Genomic DNA, 18,557 nt, shown 5'->3' on the forward strand with positions numbered 1-18,557 from the left:
TCCTTCCTTCCTTCCTTCCTTCCTTCCTTCCTTCCTTCCTTCCTTCCTTCCTTCCTTCCTACCTTCCTTCCTTTCTTCTTCTACCATTAGCAAGAAAATAGAAGAAAAACGTTTGTTTTTGTTGAGAGCACAACCATCCTTCTAGACACTCAAGTTTATATTCCCACTGCCACCTCCATTCCTTATTCATCCACCTAGCCACTCAGTTACCAAATCTTGTCATTTCTCCCTCCATAACATCTCTCATATAAGTCTCCTCCTCTTCACTCACTCAGCTGCCACTACTAGTTCAAGCCCTCACCACCTCTTGCCTTAAATTGGATTCCTTACCTCAAATCTTTCTCCATTCTATCCTGTAAGCCCAACTTAGACCATACTAGATGTAGCTAGGTAGGTCTGGGGATAGAGTTTTGGATCTGAAGTAAGGAACACCTAAGTTCAAATCCAACCTCAGACACTTAATAGTTGTGTGACCGTGGGCAAGTTATTTAGTGTTTGTCTTTCCTCATCTGTAAAATGGGGATAGTAAGAGCATACACATGCGTCCCATGGTTGCTGTGAGGATAAAATCATATTTGTAAAGTAATCAAATGTCATAATATTTGTAAAGCACCTGTAAAGCACATATTAGGTGCTTAATTAATGCTTGTTCCCTTCCCTTCTCCCCTCAAATGCTTTGCAAATCTTAAAGTACTGTGTAAATGCTAGCTATTATTATCATGTTACTCCCCTACTTAATTAACTCAATGACTCCTTTATATTCCTTTCAAGGCCCACCCCTTTTTCCCACTGGTGAATTCTTCCTGGAACTTCCATTTAAGAGAAGGGCTCAGATTGGCCTTTATTTTCTTCCCAGCCTTGTTCCTGGCTTCTAGACTTTAAAAACTATACCCTAGAACCATCCTAGAACTTCATTCATTGCCTGGGCCTCCTTGTCCTGGAACATCCAACCGCCCTGTCAGCCTTCTCAATCTAGAATATCCAAGACTTGACCCTTCTCCCATAGATGAGTTCCTCCAAGATTTTGTATAGATGCCTAGGCCAGCTTTCATTCCTTGCTGACTCTTTTCCTATCTTCTGAATTTTAAAACTATTCTCCCACACCAAGTGACTTTGTCAAACTTACCCTCATCTCCTGTTGTCTTTCAGGTTTCTTTTCTGTGTTATTTTCCTCATTAGAAAGTAAGTTCCTTGAGGTCAGGCACCATCTTTATTTTTGCTTGTATCCCTAGTACTTAGCACAGTGTCTGGCAAATAGTAAGTGCTTAACAAGTGCTTATTTCCTACCTTCTTTCCTTTCTTCCTGTTGCCTCTAGAATCAAATATGAACTTCCCCATTTGGAACTGAAAGCCTTTTAGAACTTGGCCACAATCTACCTTTCTACCCTTATTGCTTATTACTTCCCTCCATGAACACAGTGATCCAACCAGGCCACAATGATCCTGACCTTCTTACTGTTTCTGCTATTTTACATTTTCTTTTTTTTTTCTTCTATCAATTAATTAATTAATTTTTAGTTTTTAACATTAACTTTCACAAGGTTTTAAGTTCCAAATTTTCTTCCTATCTCTACCCTCCCCCCACCTCAAGAAGCATCCTGAATATCCCTTTCTCCAGGCTGCTCTCCTTTCTACCACTCCTCCTTCTCTTATGCCCTTCCTCTTCTATTCTCCTGTAGGGTAGGATAGATTTCTGTATTCCATTGCCTGTATATCTTATTTCCCAGTTACATGTAACCAGTTACATGTAAAAACAATTTTTAACATTCGTTTTTAAAGCTTTGAGTTCCAAATTCTCTCCCTTCCTCCTCCCTTACCCAACCTCATTGAGAAGACAAGCAATTTGATATAGGTTATACATGTATAGTCATGCAAAACACTTCCATAATAGTCGTGTTGTGAAAGACTGACTATATTTCCCTCCATACTATCCTGCCCCCACATTTATTCTATTCTCTCCTTTGACCTTGTCCCTCCTCAAAAGTGTTTGCTTCTGATTACCCCATCCCCCAATCTGAACTCCCTTCTATCATCCCCCCTCTTTATCTTTTCCCCCCTATTTTCCTGTAGAGTAATATAGATTTCTGTACCCAATTGCATGTGTAAATTATTCCCTCCATAAGCCAAATCTGATGAAAGTGAGATTCACTCATTCCCTCTTACCTCTCCCCTCTTCCCCTCCACTATAAAAGCTTTTTCTTACCTCTTTTACATGAAATAATTTACCCCATTCTACCTCTCCCTTTCTCCTTCTCCCAATACAATTCTCTTTCATACCTTAATTTTATTTTTTGGATATCATCCCTTCATATTCAACTCACCCTGTGCCCTCTGTCTATATATATATTCCCTCCAACTACCCGAATACTGAGAAAGGACTCATGAGTTACAAATATTTTTCCATGTAGGAATGTAAACAGTTCAACTTTAATAAGTCCTTTATGATTTCTCTTTCCTGTTTACCTTTTCATGCTTCTCTTGAGTCTTGTATTTGAAAGTAAAATTTTCTGTTCAACTCTGGTCTTTTTATCAAGAATGCTTGAAAGTCCTCTATTTCATTGAATGTCCATTTTTCCCCTAAAGGAGTATGGTCAGTTTTGCTGGGTAGATGATTTTTGGTTTTAATCCTAGCTACTTTGACCTCTGGAATATCATATTCCAAGTCCTATGGTCCCTTAATGTAGAAGCTGCTAAATCTTGTGTTATCCTGATTGTGTTTCTGCAATATTTGAATTGTTTCTTTCTGGCTTCTTGCAATATTTTCTCCTTGACCTGGGAACTCTGGAATTTGGATATAATATTCCTAGGAGTTTTCCTTTGGGGATTTCTTTCAGGAGGTGATGGAAGGATTCTTTCCATTTCTACTTTACCCTCTGGTTCTAGAATATCAGGGAAGTTTTCCTTGATAATTTCTTGAAAGATGATATCTAGGTTCTTTTTTTTTTTTTTTGATCGTGGTTTTCAGGTAGTCTAATAATTTTTTAATTTTCTCTCCTGGATCTATTTTCCAGGTCAGTTGTTTTTCCAATGAGATATTTCACATTGTCTTCTATTTTTTTCATTCTTTGGGTTTTGTTTTATAATTTCTTGATTTCTCATAGAGTTATTAGTTTCTATTTGCTCCATTCTAATTTTTAAGAAATTATTTTCTTCAGTGAGTTTTTGGAACTCCCTTGCCATTTGGTCAATTCTGTTTTTTAAGGCATTCTTCTTCTCATTGGCTTTTTGGCCCTCTTTTGCCATTTAGGTTAGGCTATTTTTTAAGGTGTTATTTTCTTCAGTATTTTTGGGTTTCCTTTAGCAACCTGTTGACTCATTTTCATGATTTTCTTGCATCAACCTCATTTCTCTTGCCAATTTTTCCTCTACTTCTCTTACTCACTTTCCAAAATCCTTTTTGAGACCTTCCGTGGCTGAGAGCAATTCATATTTTTCTAAGAGGTTTTGGATGTAGGAGTTTTGCCTTTGTTGTCTTCTTCTGTTTGTATGTTTTGATTTTTGTCACCAAAGTAAGATTCTATAGTCTGAGGTTTGTTTTTTGTTTTTTCCACTGTTTGCTAATGTTCCCAGCCAATTAGTTGACTTTTGTTAAGGTAGAGGTCTGCTTCCAATGAGGAGGATGTACTGTCCCAAGCTTCAGGGGTTTTGTGCAGCTGTTTTCAGAGATACTTTTAGGGACCTGTAAATTTTCAGTTCTTCCAAGGTGGTATGATCAAAGGAGAGGTGTTTACTCCTTTCCTGGCCAGTGCTCTGGTATGTGAGTGACCACAAGCACTGTTTTCTGCCTTGGAACTGTGAGGAGGATTTCCTCTCCCACAGCACAAGCACAAACTCCACCATGCCAGTACTCTTCCTCACCCCAGGACCACCACCCAGGACTGTGAGCCAGATCTAAGCAAGAACAAAGCAAGAGAATCCTACCTCAGCACCAGCAAAGATATCCCTGCAATCCCTCTCTGATCAATCCCTCCACCATCTCTGGGCTGAAGGTTTGGGAAACAACTGCTGCCACTGTGGCCGCCACCCCAGGGCTGCGCTAAAACCAGGGCCAGGACCACACTCCTCTCTCACCGAGGTCCAGTAGACTTTTCCCACTGACCTTCTAAGTTGTCTTTGGTGTTTGTGGGTTGAGAAGTCTGAAAACTGCCACAGCTGCCCGTGATTCAGTCCCCTGAGACCTGCTCTGTGTTTGCTGAGGCCTGGTCTTATGTGGCCCATGCTGAACTGTGCTTCTCTCCTAGGCCAGCAAAACAGACCTTTCTCATTAACCATCCAGGTTGTCTTGGGCTGAAAATTTGTTTCACTCTGTTGTTTTGTGGGTTCTGCTGCTCTAGAATTTGTTTACAGTCATTTTTACAGGTATTTGGAGGGGTTTGGGGGAGAGTTCAAGCAAGTCACTGCTTTTACTCTGCCATCTTGGCCCCCCATTTTACATTTTCTATCTCCAGTCTTTGAATTGTTGTTATATATAGATTTCTGTAGAGCATGAGCCAAGAGTGCCAGCAGTCTGTGACAAACATTATTGATGGCCCTTTCCCTTAGGCAGGGCCCTTGTGATATACACACCTGTTTTGGGCTGTTGCTCACACCTGGAATGCCCTCCTTGCTCATACCTGTCTCTAAGAATTCTCAATTTCCTTCAAGGCTTAGTTCAAATTCTACCTTAAGTGTGGTGTCCTTCCACATCTCATAGTGTTTTCACCCCTAAATTATTTCATTTGTGCTTTGCACATACACACCCCCCCACACACATATATATGGAGAGAGAGAGAGAGAGAGCGCTCAATCTTAGACCACCCCTATCATTTGCCTCTTTTGTCCCTACATACATGCTGCTAAACAAAGTTGGAGAAGATCATGCAATGGTTCTGACTGGGTCCACTACAGACTTATGTTATACATATTTGGGCTCTCACTGCTACTAGGCAATCCTTCTGTACCTGCCTTATCAACTCATGGTTCCACTTTCCACAATTACTCTTGTAAACCTTTTTGTCCCTCTTCAAACTTCCCATGATTCCCTCTCCCCCAACCCTCTCTGCAAAGAAACTTGGTTCATATTTTACAGAAAAAATTGAAGCCATTTGCCATGATCTCCCTCTTTCCCCCTCTTCCTCATCTCATTTCATTCAGAGATGCCTTCTGCCACTATCTCCTCCTTCACCTGTCTATCACATGATGAAGTGGCCTTACTCCTTTCCAAAGCTAAACCTTCAACTTCTTCAATGATCCCATCATCTCCTCCAAAAGATTGACCCCTTTGTCATTCCCTCCCTATCCCTTGTTTTCAGTTTCTCCCTGTCTACTGGCTCTTTCCATATTGCCTACCAAAATGCCCATGTCCAATTCATCCTAAAAAAAAAACCAAGCAAACAAACAAAAAACCAAAACAAAACCCACTCACTTGCTTTTTCCATCCCTGCTAAGTATTATCCTATCTCTTCTTCCTTTTGTGGTTACACTCCTTGAAAAGCCATCTCTCTTCTTAGCCCTTCACAGTTTGGCTTCTGACCTTATCATTTCACTGAGACTACTCTCTCCAGTTACCAATGATCTCTTAGTTGCCAAATTCAACGGCCCTTTCTCCATCTTCATGTCTTTGACACTGCTGATCATTCTCTCCTCCTTGATACTATCTCTTCTCTCTTGGTTTTCTGGACACCCCTCTCTCTTGGTTCTCCTCCTATCAGAACTCTCCTTCAGTCTTCTTTGCAGGATCCTCATCCAGATCAATACCTGTCTCAGAGAATTCTTTCCTGGGCTCTCTTCTCTTCTCCCTCTATGCTACTTTGCTTGGTGACCTCATCAGCTCCCATGGATTTAATACTATCTCTATGTTGATGATTCTCAAATCTACATGTCATTTTCCAGCCTTTCTCCTGACCTCTAATCTTGCACTTCCAACTAACTGCCTTTCAGGCATTTAGGACTAAACATCTCGTACATATCGTAAACTCAACATGTCCAAAACTGAACTAATTTTCCCCCTAAGAATCCCCCCTTTCATTACTGTTGAAGACACCACCATCCTTCCAATTCTCCAAGCTTGCAACCTACATGTCATCTTCAACTCCTTACTATTTCTCATCCTCCATCTCCAATCTGCTTCTAAGGCCTGTTGATTTTACCTTTGCAACGTCTCATGACTATGCTTCTTTCTCTTTGGTACCTCGTGGTAGAGGTCCTCATCACCTCAAGCTTGGACTATTTCAACAGCCTGCTGGTGGTTCAACTCACCACAAGTTACTCCACACTCCAGTCCATCCTCCATTTGGTCACCAGAGTTATTTTTCCTCAAGTTTAGATTTGATCATTTCATCCTTCTACTCAATAAACCCCAATGGCTCCTGCTGCCTCATGATCAAATACAAAAAGTTCTGGTTGGCATTCAAAACCCTTCATAACCGAGACCCCTTCTACCTTTCCAGTCTTCTGGAAAGAAGTCACCTTAGTCCCTTTAATCCAGTGACATCAGCTTCCTTGTTGTTCCATGAACAAGCTACTTTAGGCATTTTCTCTGGTATTCCTCTTGCCTGAATGCCTCCCTTCTCATCTCTGCCTCTTGGCTTCAAATCCCAGCCAAAGTCTCACCTTCTGTAGAAAGCCTTTTCTATCTCCTCTTAATTCTAGTGTCTTCCCTCTGTTAATCATTTCCTATTAATCTTGTAGATAGCTTGTTTGGACATATTTGTTTGCTTGTTATCTCCCCCATTAGGCTTTAAGCTCCTTGAGGGCAGGGACCATCTTTTGCCTCTTTAGGCACTTAATAAATCTCTATTGGTTGACTAACTGGTATAATGGTTAGAAGGTCTGTTTTGGGGCCAGGAAGACCTGGGTTCAAATCTTGTATGATATAGATAATGGATATACTATTTACTAGTAAGTCATTTAACTTCTTCATTCCCAGGCCAACTCCCTAGGACTATAAATTATAAAGAAGGTGCCAAGCCTGTATTGGTAAAGGAGCTTTTGTCATCTGAGATTTCCCTATACCAATGAAATCACTGGTCCAGTCCTGATCCTTATCTTTATTCAGTCTCCCTAAGCTAGACAGTTAGCTCCTTGGAGGCAGGAACCATTTTACATTTTCTTGGTATCTGCAGCAACTAGTACAGTGTCTGGCACACAGTAGGTACTTAATAAATGCTTATTTATTGATTGACCAAAAAGACTTAACCATTGAAACCAAACTGGATTGTTAATGTGGTGGAGTGAACTCATTAAGATCCTCTTTAAATTAATTATAGATACTGGATATGGCACATAGAGTAAGCCATATGTGCTTGTATATGTATCTGCACAAGGAAGAGATGCAGTGTCCTCTCTTCCCTCCCTCTGCTAGTCTTGCTTTATTGTCATTTTCAGAAAATATGCTCATAGTTTAGCCTTGGAATCCTCAACTCTCCTGCCATTGTGGGATAATGTGAGCTTTAGGCTAATTTATTACAGTCTCTCTTGGCACCCGAGCAACTGATCTTTTGCTCCAAGCCTTGGCCACTCTAATACGCACCTGGGTGCAGGCCAGCTTCCTGCTGCCTACTTCACAGAGCTTGAGAGATTGGCATTCATGCCTTCACATCAAACACAATTCTTTTCGACCTCATACGTCTTCCCCATGGCCTTCAAACCTTGGCTATTAAGTATCTTATTTTTAAATATTTTTTTCCCTTTTTGAATTTTATTTTGGCTCCTGATTCTTCTGTTAATCCTAAATAAATATCATTCTTGAGGTTCTGAGGGGAGTCAAAGCTTGTATGTTACATAGTGAAGTTTAACTTAACCCAAGAGTAGTGGATTGGTTTTGCCCCCTCCCTTGAAATATTTCCTCTTTTCTTCAACTTGCTTTGTCTTGTGTTTCTGACTAATTGATCCTCCAGTTTGGGGAGCAAAAATTTGGATGTCTCCTTGTCTTTATTCTTTCTGGCATCAGGGTCAGATTAGGACAAACCTATTTGTTACTGTCTAACAGGGAATTCTGGCTTAGATAAAAATCTGAACTATTAAATTATCTTTTGGGATATAGGAGAATATTTGTGGAAGGCCAATATCCAACCCTGTGTGTGTGTTCATGCGTGTGTGTGTGTGTGTGTGTGTGTGTGTGTGTGTGTGTGTGTGCATAAGAGAGTAGAGAAGAGAGAAATAGCCAGGCAGGGCTAAATATTGGCCTGCCTTTAATTCCTGAGGCCTTCCATGCCTCTTGAAGGAGGTCAGCCTAGTCTCTGAAGTTGCAGAAAGGAAGCCAGGACAGCACTTAGGAGTCATCCTGGACTCCTCACTATCTCTCATCCCCCGTATTCAATCTGTTACTAGGACCTGTTGATTTTACCTTTACAACATCTCTTGAATATGCCCCCTGACATACAGCTTGGGGTCAGCCACGATTTTCACTAAATTCTCCTGCTATGGGTCGCTATTATTTCTGATATCCTTCCAGAACAGATGGTCAGAGGGAAAAGTAGTCAGACCTGTCCAGCCCACATCAGAGCAAGCAATGAGGGTCTCTGGAACTGCAAGGCATACCTGGGCAAACTATAAGCCCTTTCCCTCTCTCCTGGGCTTCCCAACACTTCCCATACCCTATAGGAGAATTTATGTTTTATCGATTCCTGGGCTGTTGGAGAAGGGGGCTCAAACATGCATTCTGAAAGAGCAACAGTGACATGCAGTGGTTGGTTAAGTTAATTCCCAGGTGGATGAAAGCATTTGTGTGATATATTCCTTCATGCCCATGCATGTGTGGCATACTTATATTCCCATCTGCTTTCTAGCAGCTGCTTCCTGCTTCCAAGTGCCAGTTGGAACTTAAACCTTACAGTAATAACCTTTATGTTGCTGATTTCCCAGTTCTAAATGTCCAAATGGTTCAGGTAGCTTGGGGTGCAGCCTTGCCAGGAACCCAGAATCTACAGGATTGTGGTTACAAATGGAAAACATGAAAATGCAATAGATTGGAGACAAATCCATGTAAACCTTTGTAGAAAAGGTCTTGGATTGTTTCTATAGCTATTTGGAAAGGTAAAAACCAAAGACATCTTGAAAGGTCATTGGAATTATCTGATGACCCTATTTGATATTCTTAGGGAATCTGCAAGATCTTTACTTTTTCCTCCCTCATGATTTGTAGTGTTTTTTTTTTTATTTTAGTCCCCCTAATCACACTCACCCTTGTTCAGCCTTGGTCTTTCCAGAGTGGCCATGGATTCTCAAAAAGGTACTCACTGGCCTTTCTTAATTCTTCTGTCCTGAAACCACAGTGCCATAAAGATATAATTGCCATTGGACAACCTTAGAACCCCAAGTTTCTTTGCTTAGTTTGGCATAGCTGATTGCCCCAGGGTTTCCTATAGTACCCCTCTCTGGATCCCATTTATCACCCCCAATTTCTCTTATATCCCTTCTTCTGACCCAAAATATACCCATTCTCAGATTTACTTTTCTGTCTTTCTTTGTATCTCTCTCAGTTTGCATGGTGCCTGGCACAAAGCAGGCGCTTACCAAATGCTTATTGACCAGCTGAACAACTATCCTCTAAGCCTCCACCTCTTTTCATTTATGTTCAACTTTTTTCTCCAAGTGAAAAAATTTCTGGTTATGGCTCTAAGTTTTTACTTAAACTCCTGATCACTAGGCCCAGAAGGGTTCCATCTAATGTTTCTGTGTTTTAAGTCATGGTCCTAACCACCACCACAGAATGAATACAATAGCACTCAGCATTTTGAATTTGCAGGCACAATTCTATGACTTAAGCTGGTGGGTTTGCCCTGGGTAAACGGACTTAGAGAGGAAAGTTACTTCTCAGCCTCATGTGTATTTTCCATGACTTTAAAAGCATGGCTATTTCAATATCATGGGATCATTAATCATAGATGTAGCTGGAAATGATGTTATAGACTGCCTAGTCTAATCTCCTCATTTTATATGTGAGGAAACTGAGGGCCAGGGAAGTTAAATAATTTTTTGTAAGTTTACACAGGTAGAAAGTGACAGAAAGATTTGAATCCATGCCTTTGGCTCTATGGTCAGTATGCATTCCACTGTGAAACACTATCTTGTTTTACACCTTTTTCCCTCTTAATTTCTATGAGTGACATACACAAAAATCCATGTGGTTCTCCTTTTACATCATTCTAAGTTATAGCATGTTCATACCTGTATGGTCACATTTAAAACCAAGCTGCAAACTGGGCTAGAAATCTGGAAAGGTTGTCTGGCACCCTTTGGTCCTAGTGATCAGGAGTTTAGGTAGAAAATTGAGGCCTGTGTGGCAGGGAATTCCTGAACTCACCAATATGAACACCTAAGCTCCTAAAATGGAATAGAGGCAGTGTAAAGCATAAACAAAACTCTCATCATATCTTTTCTTGTAGGCAGTTTTATCTTCTAGAAATAGACTTTGCACTTTTAGTGGGAGAATATTTGTGGAATGATTGTATTTTTTTTTCCTGAAGTAGGATAAAGTAGGATTTAATTACCAAATATAATGGACTTTTCTCAATGCTCATCCTTCTTGACCTCTCTGTAACCTCTGACACTGCCAATCACCCTATTCTCCTTCATGCTTCCTTCTCTCCAGGTTTTTATGACAAGTTCCTGGTTCTCCTCCTACCTGTCTGTCCATTCCTTTTTCTCTTTTGCTGGGTCTTCATCCAGAAAACATAGATGCTCCCAAGGGGCTTTCCTAGGCCCTTCTCTTCTCTTTCCTCTCCAAACTCATGGTTCTTAAACTTTTTTTGGAGTAAGGATCCTTTTACACTCTGTAAAAATTGTTGAAAAACCCCACAAAGAGCTTTTGTTTATCTGGATTATACCCAATGAAATTTACCGGATTAGAAATTAAATCATCAGTATTACTATGAATACCAGGGATCCCTGAACCACTCTTTTAGAACTGATACTCTGCACACTTTAGCCTAGGGATCTCATCAGCTCCCATGCATTCAGTTATCATCTCTGTGAAATAATTCTTAGATTTATTTATCCAGTCCTAACTTCTCTCCTGACCTTCAGTATCACATTGCCAACTGCTGGTTGGACATCTAGAACTGTGAACCATAGACATCTGATCTCAACATGTCTAAAACTGAACTCATTAGCTTTCCTCTCAAACCCTCCCTTCTTCCTAATTCTCCTATTACTTTTGAGGGTACCACTTTTTTCCACATCCCCCAGACATCCAGTCTAAGTGTTATCTTTGATGGTTTACTCTCTCTCATCCCCCATATCCTATGAATTGCTATGTCTTATGGTTTCTACCTTCACAACATCTCTAGTATATGCCTTTTTCTCTCCTCTGACACTAACACCACCCTAGCATAGACCCCATCTCATGCCTAAACAATTCAATAGCCTGTTGGTTGGTCTTCCTGAGCCAAGCCTGTCTCTACTCCAGGCCATCCTTTACTCAATGGTCAAAGTCATCTTCCTAAATTACCTCAAGTATTAAATATAAAATCATCTGTTTGGCTTTTATTTTATTTTTTAAAATTTATTTTTAGTTTTCAACATTCACTTCCACAAGATTTTGAGTTCCAAATTTTCTCCCCATCTCATCCCTCCCTGCACCCCAAGATCTGCTTGCCTTTTAAAACCTGGTACAAACATCCTGTACTTCTCTTATCTTTCAGATCTTCTCATACCTTTCTTTCCTCCACATACTCTAGGATTAAGTGACATTGACCTCCTTGCATTTCCTCATATGTAACACTCCATCTCCTGCCTCCAGGCATTTTCACAGGCTGTTGTCCATGCCTGAATGCTCTCTCTTCCCATCTCCATCGCCTGGCTTCTCTGACTTCCTTCAGGTCCCAGATACAGCCCCACCTACAGGAAGAAACCTTTCCCAATGCCCTTAATGCTAATGCCTTCCCTCTGTGATTATCTCTAATTTATCCTGTATATATCTGGGCATAATTGTTTGCATGATATTAGACTGTGAGATACATTTTGTTTTTATTTCCTTTTTTCACATCCCCAGCACTTAGCACAACATCTGGCACATAGCAGGCATATTATAAATGCTTGTTGGCTTGACCTGACTAGGAAGCCAGAGCAGGTCTCTTTGGTAAGACAGTCCTAGGGAACCACAGCTCTTGCTGAGTGACAAGAGCCGGAGGCTAGGAAGTCAGAGTTCTAGTTTCCAATTCTAGCCCAGTCACTGACCAGATATAAGATCTTGAGAGATTCACTGAACCAATACATGCCTCAGTTTCTTTATCTCTAAACTGGAATCAACAAGCTACCTCTCATCCATGCATCTACTTTTTAGGGATATAATAAGAATTTATATGAAAACACTTGGAGACTCTTGAAGCAAACATACTAAGAAAGGGAAGTTTGCTTATTTGTAACTTCATTTTTTGAAGAAATCAGTTCCTAAATCAGGCAAGATGGAAGCCTTATCATTGGAAACCTTTGATGTAATTCCCATTCAAAGAAATACACCAAGGACTATATTGTTGTTCTGGGTGGCTCTTGAAGGCCCCATCTATGCATTGGTTTTACAAAAAATGCACTTTTCCTTTTGCCAGCCATGGGGTTAATGGAGAGATGGAAGAATTATGGTCAATAGGCTCCCGTCTCCCTCCACCTTCAGCAACCAACTTTTCAGCAGAGTTTTGGCAACAAGAATTTTATTTCTGGCAGTAATGTTAAAAAAGAGAGCAGTTGTATTTTTAGCCCCTAGGTTAACACTGCAAGGGCTGGCAACTGGAAATTTCACTTTCTGACTTGGATGCGGTGCTCATTTATTTGGAGATGCTAAAAGGAAAATAAATACCTACCCTCCTCCAGTTCCCCATGAGGTCACTTTGATAGTCAGTTTTCTGGCCCAAGCTGTCATCCTGTTTTGCCTGTTTTAGACAGCTAACTTCTTGGCCTTCAAGATTCAGGGAACAATGTTGCTCCAGATTTCCCTCACCTTACAGTTTATTTCCATGAGTGTGAGGAAGCAGCAAAGACTAATGGATGGGATGCTACTTTGAGAATCAAAAAGACTTGGATTCCTATTCAAGGGTTTAGCCAGTTCCTTGCTGTGTGGCCTTCCATAAGTCTCTATTTAAATTTTCCTGTCAACAAAATGAGACCTTATACTGTTCTCACCTGAGTGGGATGTTGAGAGTATGATTGAAAGAAGGAGTATGGTATATTGGCAAGAACCCAGAAGACCTAGTTTAATTCTTCATTTTTATACTTATACTTGGAAGCTTGTGTGACCCTAGGCAAGACTGTGCTCTTGAGAAATTCTCTGTGCTTTAGAGAAATTAATCATCTAGGCCAGGGGTCTATAAATTGTGGCCCACGGACCAAATCCTGCCTGGTCTAAGAATGATTTTTATATTCTTTATTCTACAATGTAAAAACTGTTTTTAGCTTACAGGGCCATACAAAAGCAAGCTGCTTGCCATAAGTTTGCCAAACCGTGATCTAGAGCAAGGGTTCTTAATCTGGGATCTGTGAGCTATAAACAACCAAACAAATTAATGAATGAGCAAATAAACAATCAAATAAATAAACAAACAGATAAATTAATAAACACACATACAGATATATAAAACTGTATTTCAATATAATTGATTTGCTTTATAATACTGTTATATTTTATTTAATTTAATTTAAGAAAAATTATTGTGAAGAGGTACCCATAGACTGCCAAATAGGCCCCTGACATAAAAAAAGGTTAAGAACCCCTGATCTCATGATTGAAAGAGCAATCTGCTACATAAGTGGATCAAGAGCATATGTGAAAGGTTGGCCTAGGTGAAAGGAAGGTTCACTTCTTCATCAAGATTGTAATAAAGGAGAGAATGAAGAATGGTGTCAAGGGGCATTGAGGTACACAGAATGGGCAAAGGAGCTCCATGAATGGTCTCTCTATTCTCAATAAAGTACAGGGTGAGATCCTCATATGGGTTGACAGGTATAGGTATAGGGGAGGGTATCAGGGTGAGGACCAAATAATGTGGGAGGTTTGATGAGGGAAGAAGAGTTTTTAAAAAGCCCTTTTAGAGAGAGGGATGGATAATCTACTGAGAAGGAGCAAGACCAATTACTTGCTATGGAGTAAGGAAAAAATGAGTTCAAATCTGGTCTCAGACACATACTAGTTGTATGACCCAGAGCAAGTCACTTAACCTCTGTTTGCCTATTTCCTCAAATGCTGTGCTTCATATACCAGATTGCCTCACCAATCAACAAATTCAATGGCATTTATTAAGCACCAATTATATGGTATTGTGCTGTGACTAAAAAAAAATATTTTAAAAAGTAGTCTCAGCTTTCAGTGACCTAATATTTTTACTGGGATATTTTTACATTATTATCCCTATTATCATTGGATAAGTATGGTAGGTTTTGGTTGGAACTTAGAATTGGGGGACAGTTCAGATAATGTATGATTTTGAGGTTCCACATGGCCTTAGTTTGTCATCCACCTGTTAATAAGTGGAGTCTTCCCAAAGGATGCTTCAGAGATATTGTGATGGAGGATGTTCTTTTGTGTCTTTCCAGCAAGCTTCTGAAGATACAGTGCCTAGAGAGTGGAAATTGGAAGCAAGGCAGCTGCATCCCAGTGGTGTGTGAACCCCCACCTCCTGTCTTTGAAGGCATGTATGCCTGTACCAGTGGCTTCAAGCTGGGTAGCCAGTGTGTACTCAACTGTAACCCGGCTCATCAAAGGGTAAGGGAGAACCATTTGCATTTCATTTAGGGTAAGGCCATGTCCAAACCATTCTGGCCAATTTGAAAATGTGGAGGAGAAGTCCTCTGGAGGAATATCAGCATGCTACACTTTTGGAATGTGGTTTTCTAAATAGGTGTGTTGACTTTTCAGAGACAAACCAAAGCAGAGGTTATAACCTTTGGTTGTATCTGAAACACTTCAGATGCATGGCAATGAAAGGAAATGGGGGTGGTGGTAGTTCTATTTGAAGTATTATGATGATTTACCATGTATGACTAGGGACCCAGTACATGTATACTATACACACGTGTTGTTGTTCAGTCATTTCAGTTGTGTCCAGCTCTTTGTGACCCTATTTGAGGTTTTCTTGGCAAAGATGCCAGAGTAGTTTGCTATTTCCTTCTCCTGCTTGTTTAATAGATGAGGAAACTGAGGCACACAGGGTTAAGTGACTTGCCGCACAGGGTTAAGTGACTTGCCTAGGGAGATGAGTCTTCCTACTTCAGGTCCAACACTCTATCCACTGTGCCACCTAGCTGCCTTGTTTATATATGTATACATATACACATATATGTATGTATACATGGATGTATTTTTCTGTATAAAAGAGGTCTTAATAATCAAGCAAGCAAGCAGTTTTCACAGCAGAGATTAAAGTGTGGTCTGACTGTTTGCCTCTCAACAATTTGGCCCAAGGGTTCAGAAAGCAAAAACCACAGTCTTATCACGACTATTGTTGAAGCCAGTTTTATTTTAGAAACTTTTCAAGTACTAAACACTTATGTGGGAGGGAGGGAACCATGTGGGCTGGTTGGGAAAAGAGTAATAACCGCTCCTTCTTTCCTGGCCCAGCTCCTCCCCTCCATACCCAGAGCTCCCAGTCCCTTAAGAGTGAATCCCATAGAATAAAAATGAAGAGAGCATGCCACGTTACCAGAGAACAGCAAAGCTGAAATAGCCCTTTTAGGCTGCCAGGTTGAGAGAATGAGTGAGGGGGCCAGAGCTACATGGAATTCTGAAATGTTGCCTCTTTGAGGGATGTAAGATCCATGTTCTCCATCCAGTTGTTGACCTAATATGCTTTTGTGATTCCTTGGGGGTAGCAGCCAGGAAGAGTGACCCAGCCAACAGTTATCATGATAAAAAAAAGGGACATAGATTTGGCCAGATCAGAAATCATGCTGTGAGTGAGACTATGCAAGCAGGGAGAGATGAAGCAACTTCAAGAAGATAGGCAAAGAAATAGCAATGAGTAGACTTCATGGCTTAACCTGGTGAGCCATTTTGCACATGTGTACTATTGGTCACAGGGGAGGAGATCAGGTTAATGTAAAGGGATGAATACCAAGGAAATTGTTGGTGCTTCCCTCCTCACTATGTTATATTTTATGTGTTTTTTTTAATTGACTTATCTCTGTACCTAATTTTCCTTCAGTAGCATATAAGATCCTAGAGGGCAGGGATTATTTCTTTTTGCCTTTGTACCCCCAGAGTGTAGCACAGTGCTTTGTACTTATAGGCATTTCATAATTACTTGTTGAGAAAATGAATGAACAAATGAGAGCTGTAATTACTCTACTTATGATGGGTCAATGATGAATGAATAAATAATGAACTTATTAAGTGCTTACTATGTGTGAAAATATGACGATCTTGTATTCCTGTTCAAAAGAAGCAGATACTGATGATTAAATTTCAGGGGCAAAAATGGGTTTGTACCTATATACCTTTCCTATAAGAAAGGTAAAGAATTATCTTAGTGTTTGTAAATAGTCATATGAATTAATACTTTGTCTCAGTCATTTGGTACTACTAATTAATCTGTCCACTCTTTATTTTAACAAACTCCTTTGTGAAGAGTTTTTAATAACACAAATCTTTGCTATCTTTTTGCATTCTAGAAGCCCATAATTTGCACTAAAGAAGGTTTATGGACAGAAGAGTTTAAGCTGTGTGATAACCTTCAGGGGGAATGTCCTCCTCCTCCAGAGCTGAATTTAGTGGAATACAAATGTGAACAGGGATATGGAATTGGTAAGGATGAGAAGGGATGCTGAATTCTGCCTTAAAAGATGATAATAAAAGTTTTTTTTAATCTTTTATTAATCCTGTCAGGGTTTTGAATCAGATCTGTTGCTTTCCCCAAGGATTTGATGGAAAGGTATGTTGATTCTTAGCTGCTTCAGTAAAAATGAAATTTATGGTGAAATTGTTTTCTTTTTATTTTTCTGCACACACATAAATTTGATTGGGCTCCTTGGACACTTGCATCATGTCTGGTCATGTTACCAACCTCAAGCCACGTGGCTGAGAGTGGCTTCTGAGTAAGGATTTAGTATTTCCAGGGGCAAGAGAGAGCAAACACAACTGATTATGCTTATTAGCAGTTTTCCTCCACGCTTTCTGCCATGGTTACTGGAGCAGAGAGTTCTTGGAGGGCCTATGTGATAATATAACTCCTGTCCTCTTCAGCTGTCTTTCTCTACAGGGGGCTGAGAGCTGGAGCCTGTGGGCAGCCTCTTATTCAAATCATTGCAATTAAAGTTCTGTTTAGCCAGGTCTGATTTATAGAGATGTTGAAAAACCCAGAAGGCCTTGAGTCAGCAACATGTTGGCTGCAACTGGACCCTTTAGCAAAGGGACGCAGTCTGTGGGAAACACATTGAGACTCTACTAGGCCTAGGGACAGTCTTTACAAACCATTCTATTTTGTGTTAGACCATTAGGCTCTGCAGAGGGACTGAATTAGTCAGTCAGTCAATTATCATTAATTAAGTACCTCAAATGTGCCTGGTAGTGTGCTAAGCTCTGGTTTACAGAAAGCATTTTGTTGGCCTCTGGCTATGGGGCTCATAATTTTCAAGTCAATCTCTTCACCATGATGGCGAATGGCTATGTAGATAGGAATGTTGCAGCAGAAGTGATATTGTGTAGTGATAAATCTAGAACAATAATAATCAGACCATGGTTCTCAGGCCACTTGGAGGGCTCTCTTCCATTTGTATCTTACAGATCCTCAAAGGCTCTTAAGTTATTTATTAAAATACTATACTGATTTAGTTCCAAGAGAGCATATAATAGCTATTTTGGGTTAATAATAATTTCAAATGTGACTCCAGAATCATATGAGACTGTAAGCCCCTGTGAGTGGGAAAATGGGACAAATCTCAAAGAGTATGATTTATCATTGCGTTGAATTTTGTTTTGTCAATTGTTTAGAATTAAGAAAATAGAGTTCCGTTTCTGGAAGCCAAGATAGTGGAGTAAGGAGTAAGTCACTTTCACTGTCCCTTATTAACCTCTGAAAACCCAGAAAGTATCACCCCAGGAAAAATCTTGGAACAGCTGAACCAGCAGAAAGATGGGGTGCAGCAATCCAGTAGCCTAGGAAGCTTGAGGGATTAACAGGAAAGGCCCCTCTTGCCCTGGGGGAGGGGAAGCAGTACAGAATGGGAGGTGTCCCAACAAACTAGTGGAAAACCCCACCTCAGCATACCAAGGAGAGATCCTGAACCCCAGGTTGTGGAGCAGGCAAACACCAACACAAGGACCCCCGAGTTCTTCAGTACGGGAAGGTGAACCAGTGGAAACTGACTTGGGAAACCACCACATGCATCGGTGTTCTACGGCAGCCAAGTCTCCTAGTGCCTCAGCAAAACTCTGGGAAGCACTCCAAGGGGAAAGCCTCAGGTGGAGAAACATCCTGCAGCAGCGAAACATCCATCTGAAAGGAGCTGAAGAAAGTGAAAGGAAAGGCCCAGGTAAGCAGGCAACCTTCAGGGGCCAGACTACCCAATCCTACCCCTATAGTTCAATGTTGTTGATTCCAACCCAACACCAGGTAAGCTGCCAGGACCCTATAGCCTCCAACTGCCAGCAT

At 40.6% G+C, this 18,557-nt stretch overlaps 1 protein-coding gene across 1 annotated transcript in view; it reads left to right on the top strand.

The window, feature by feature from the left end:
- The window catches only part of PAPPA2 (pappalysin 2), a 326,265-nt gene that overhangs the window by 225,760 nt on the left and 81,948 nt on the right, over positions 1-18,557 (top strand). The window contains 2 exon segments of the mRNA XM_027868368.1: positions 14,506-14,674; positions 16,579-16,711. Coding sequence (XP_027724169.1) covers positions 14,506-14,674; positions 16,579-16,711 — 302 coding nt within the window.

Source organism: Vombatus ursinus, unplaced genomic scaffold, assembly GCF_900497805.2.
Source record: "Vombatus ursinus unplaced genomic scaffold, bare-nosed wombat genome assembly UNPS02014789.1, whole genome shotgun sequence".
NCBI classification, from domain to species: domain Eukaryota; kingdom Metazoa; phylum Chordata; class Mammalia; order Diprotodontia; family Vombatidae; genus Vombatus; species Vombatus ursinus.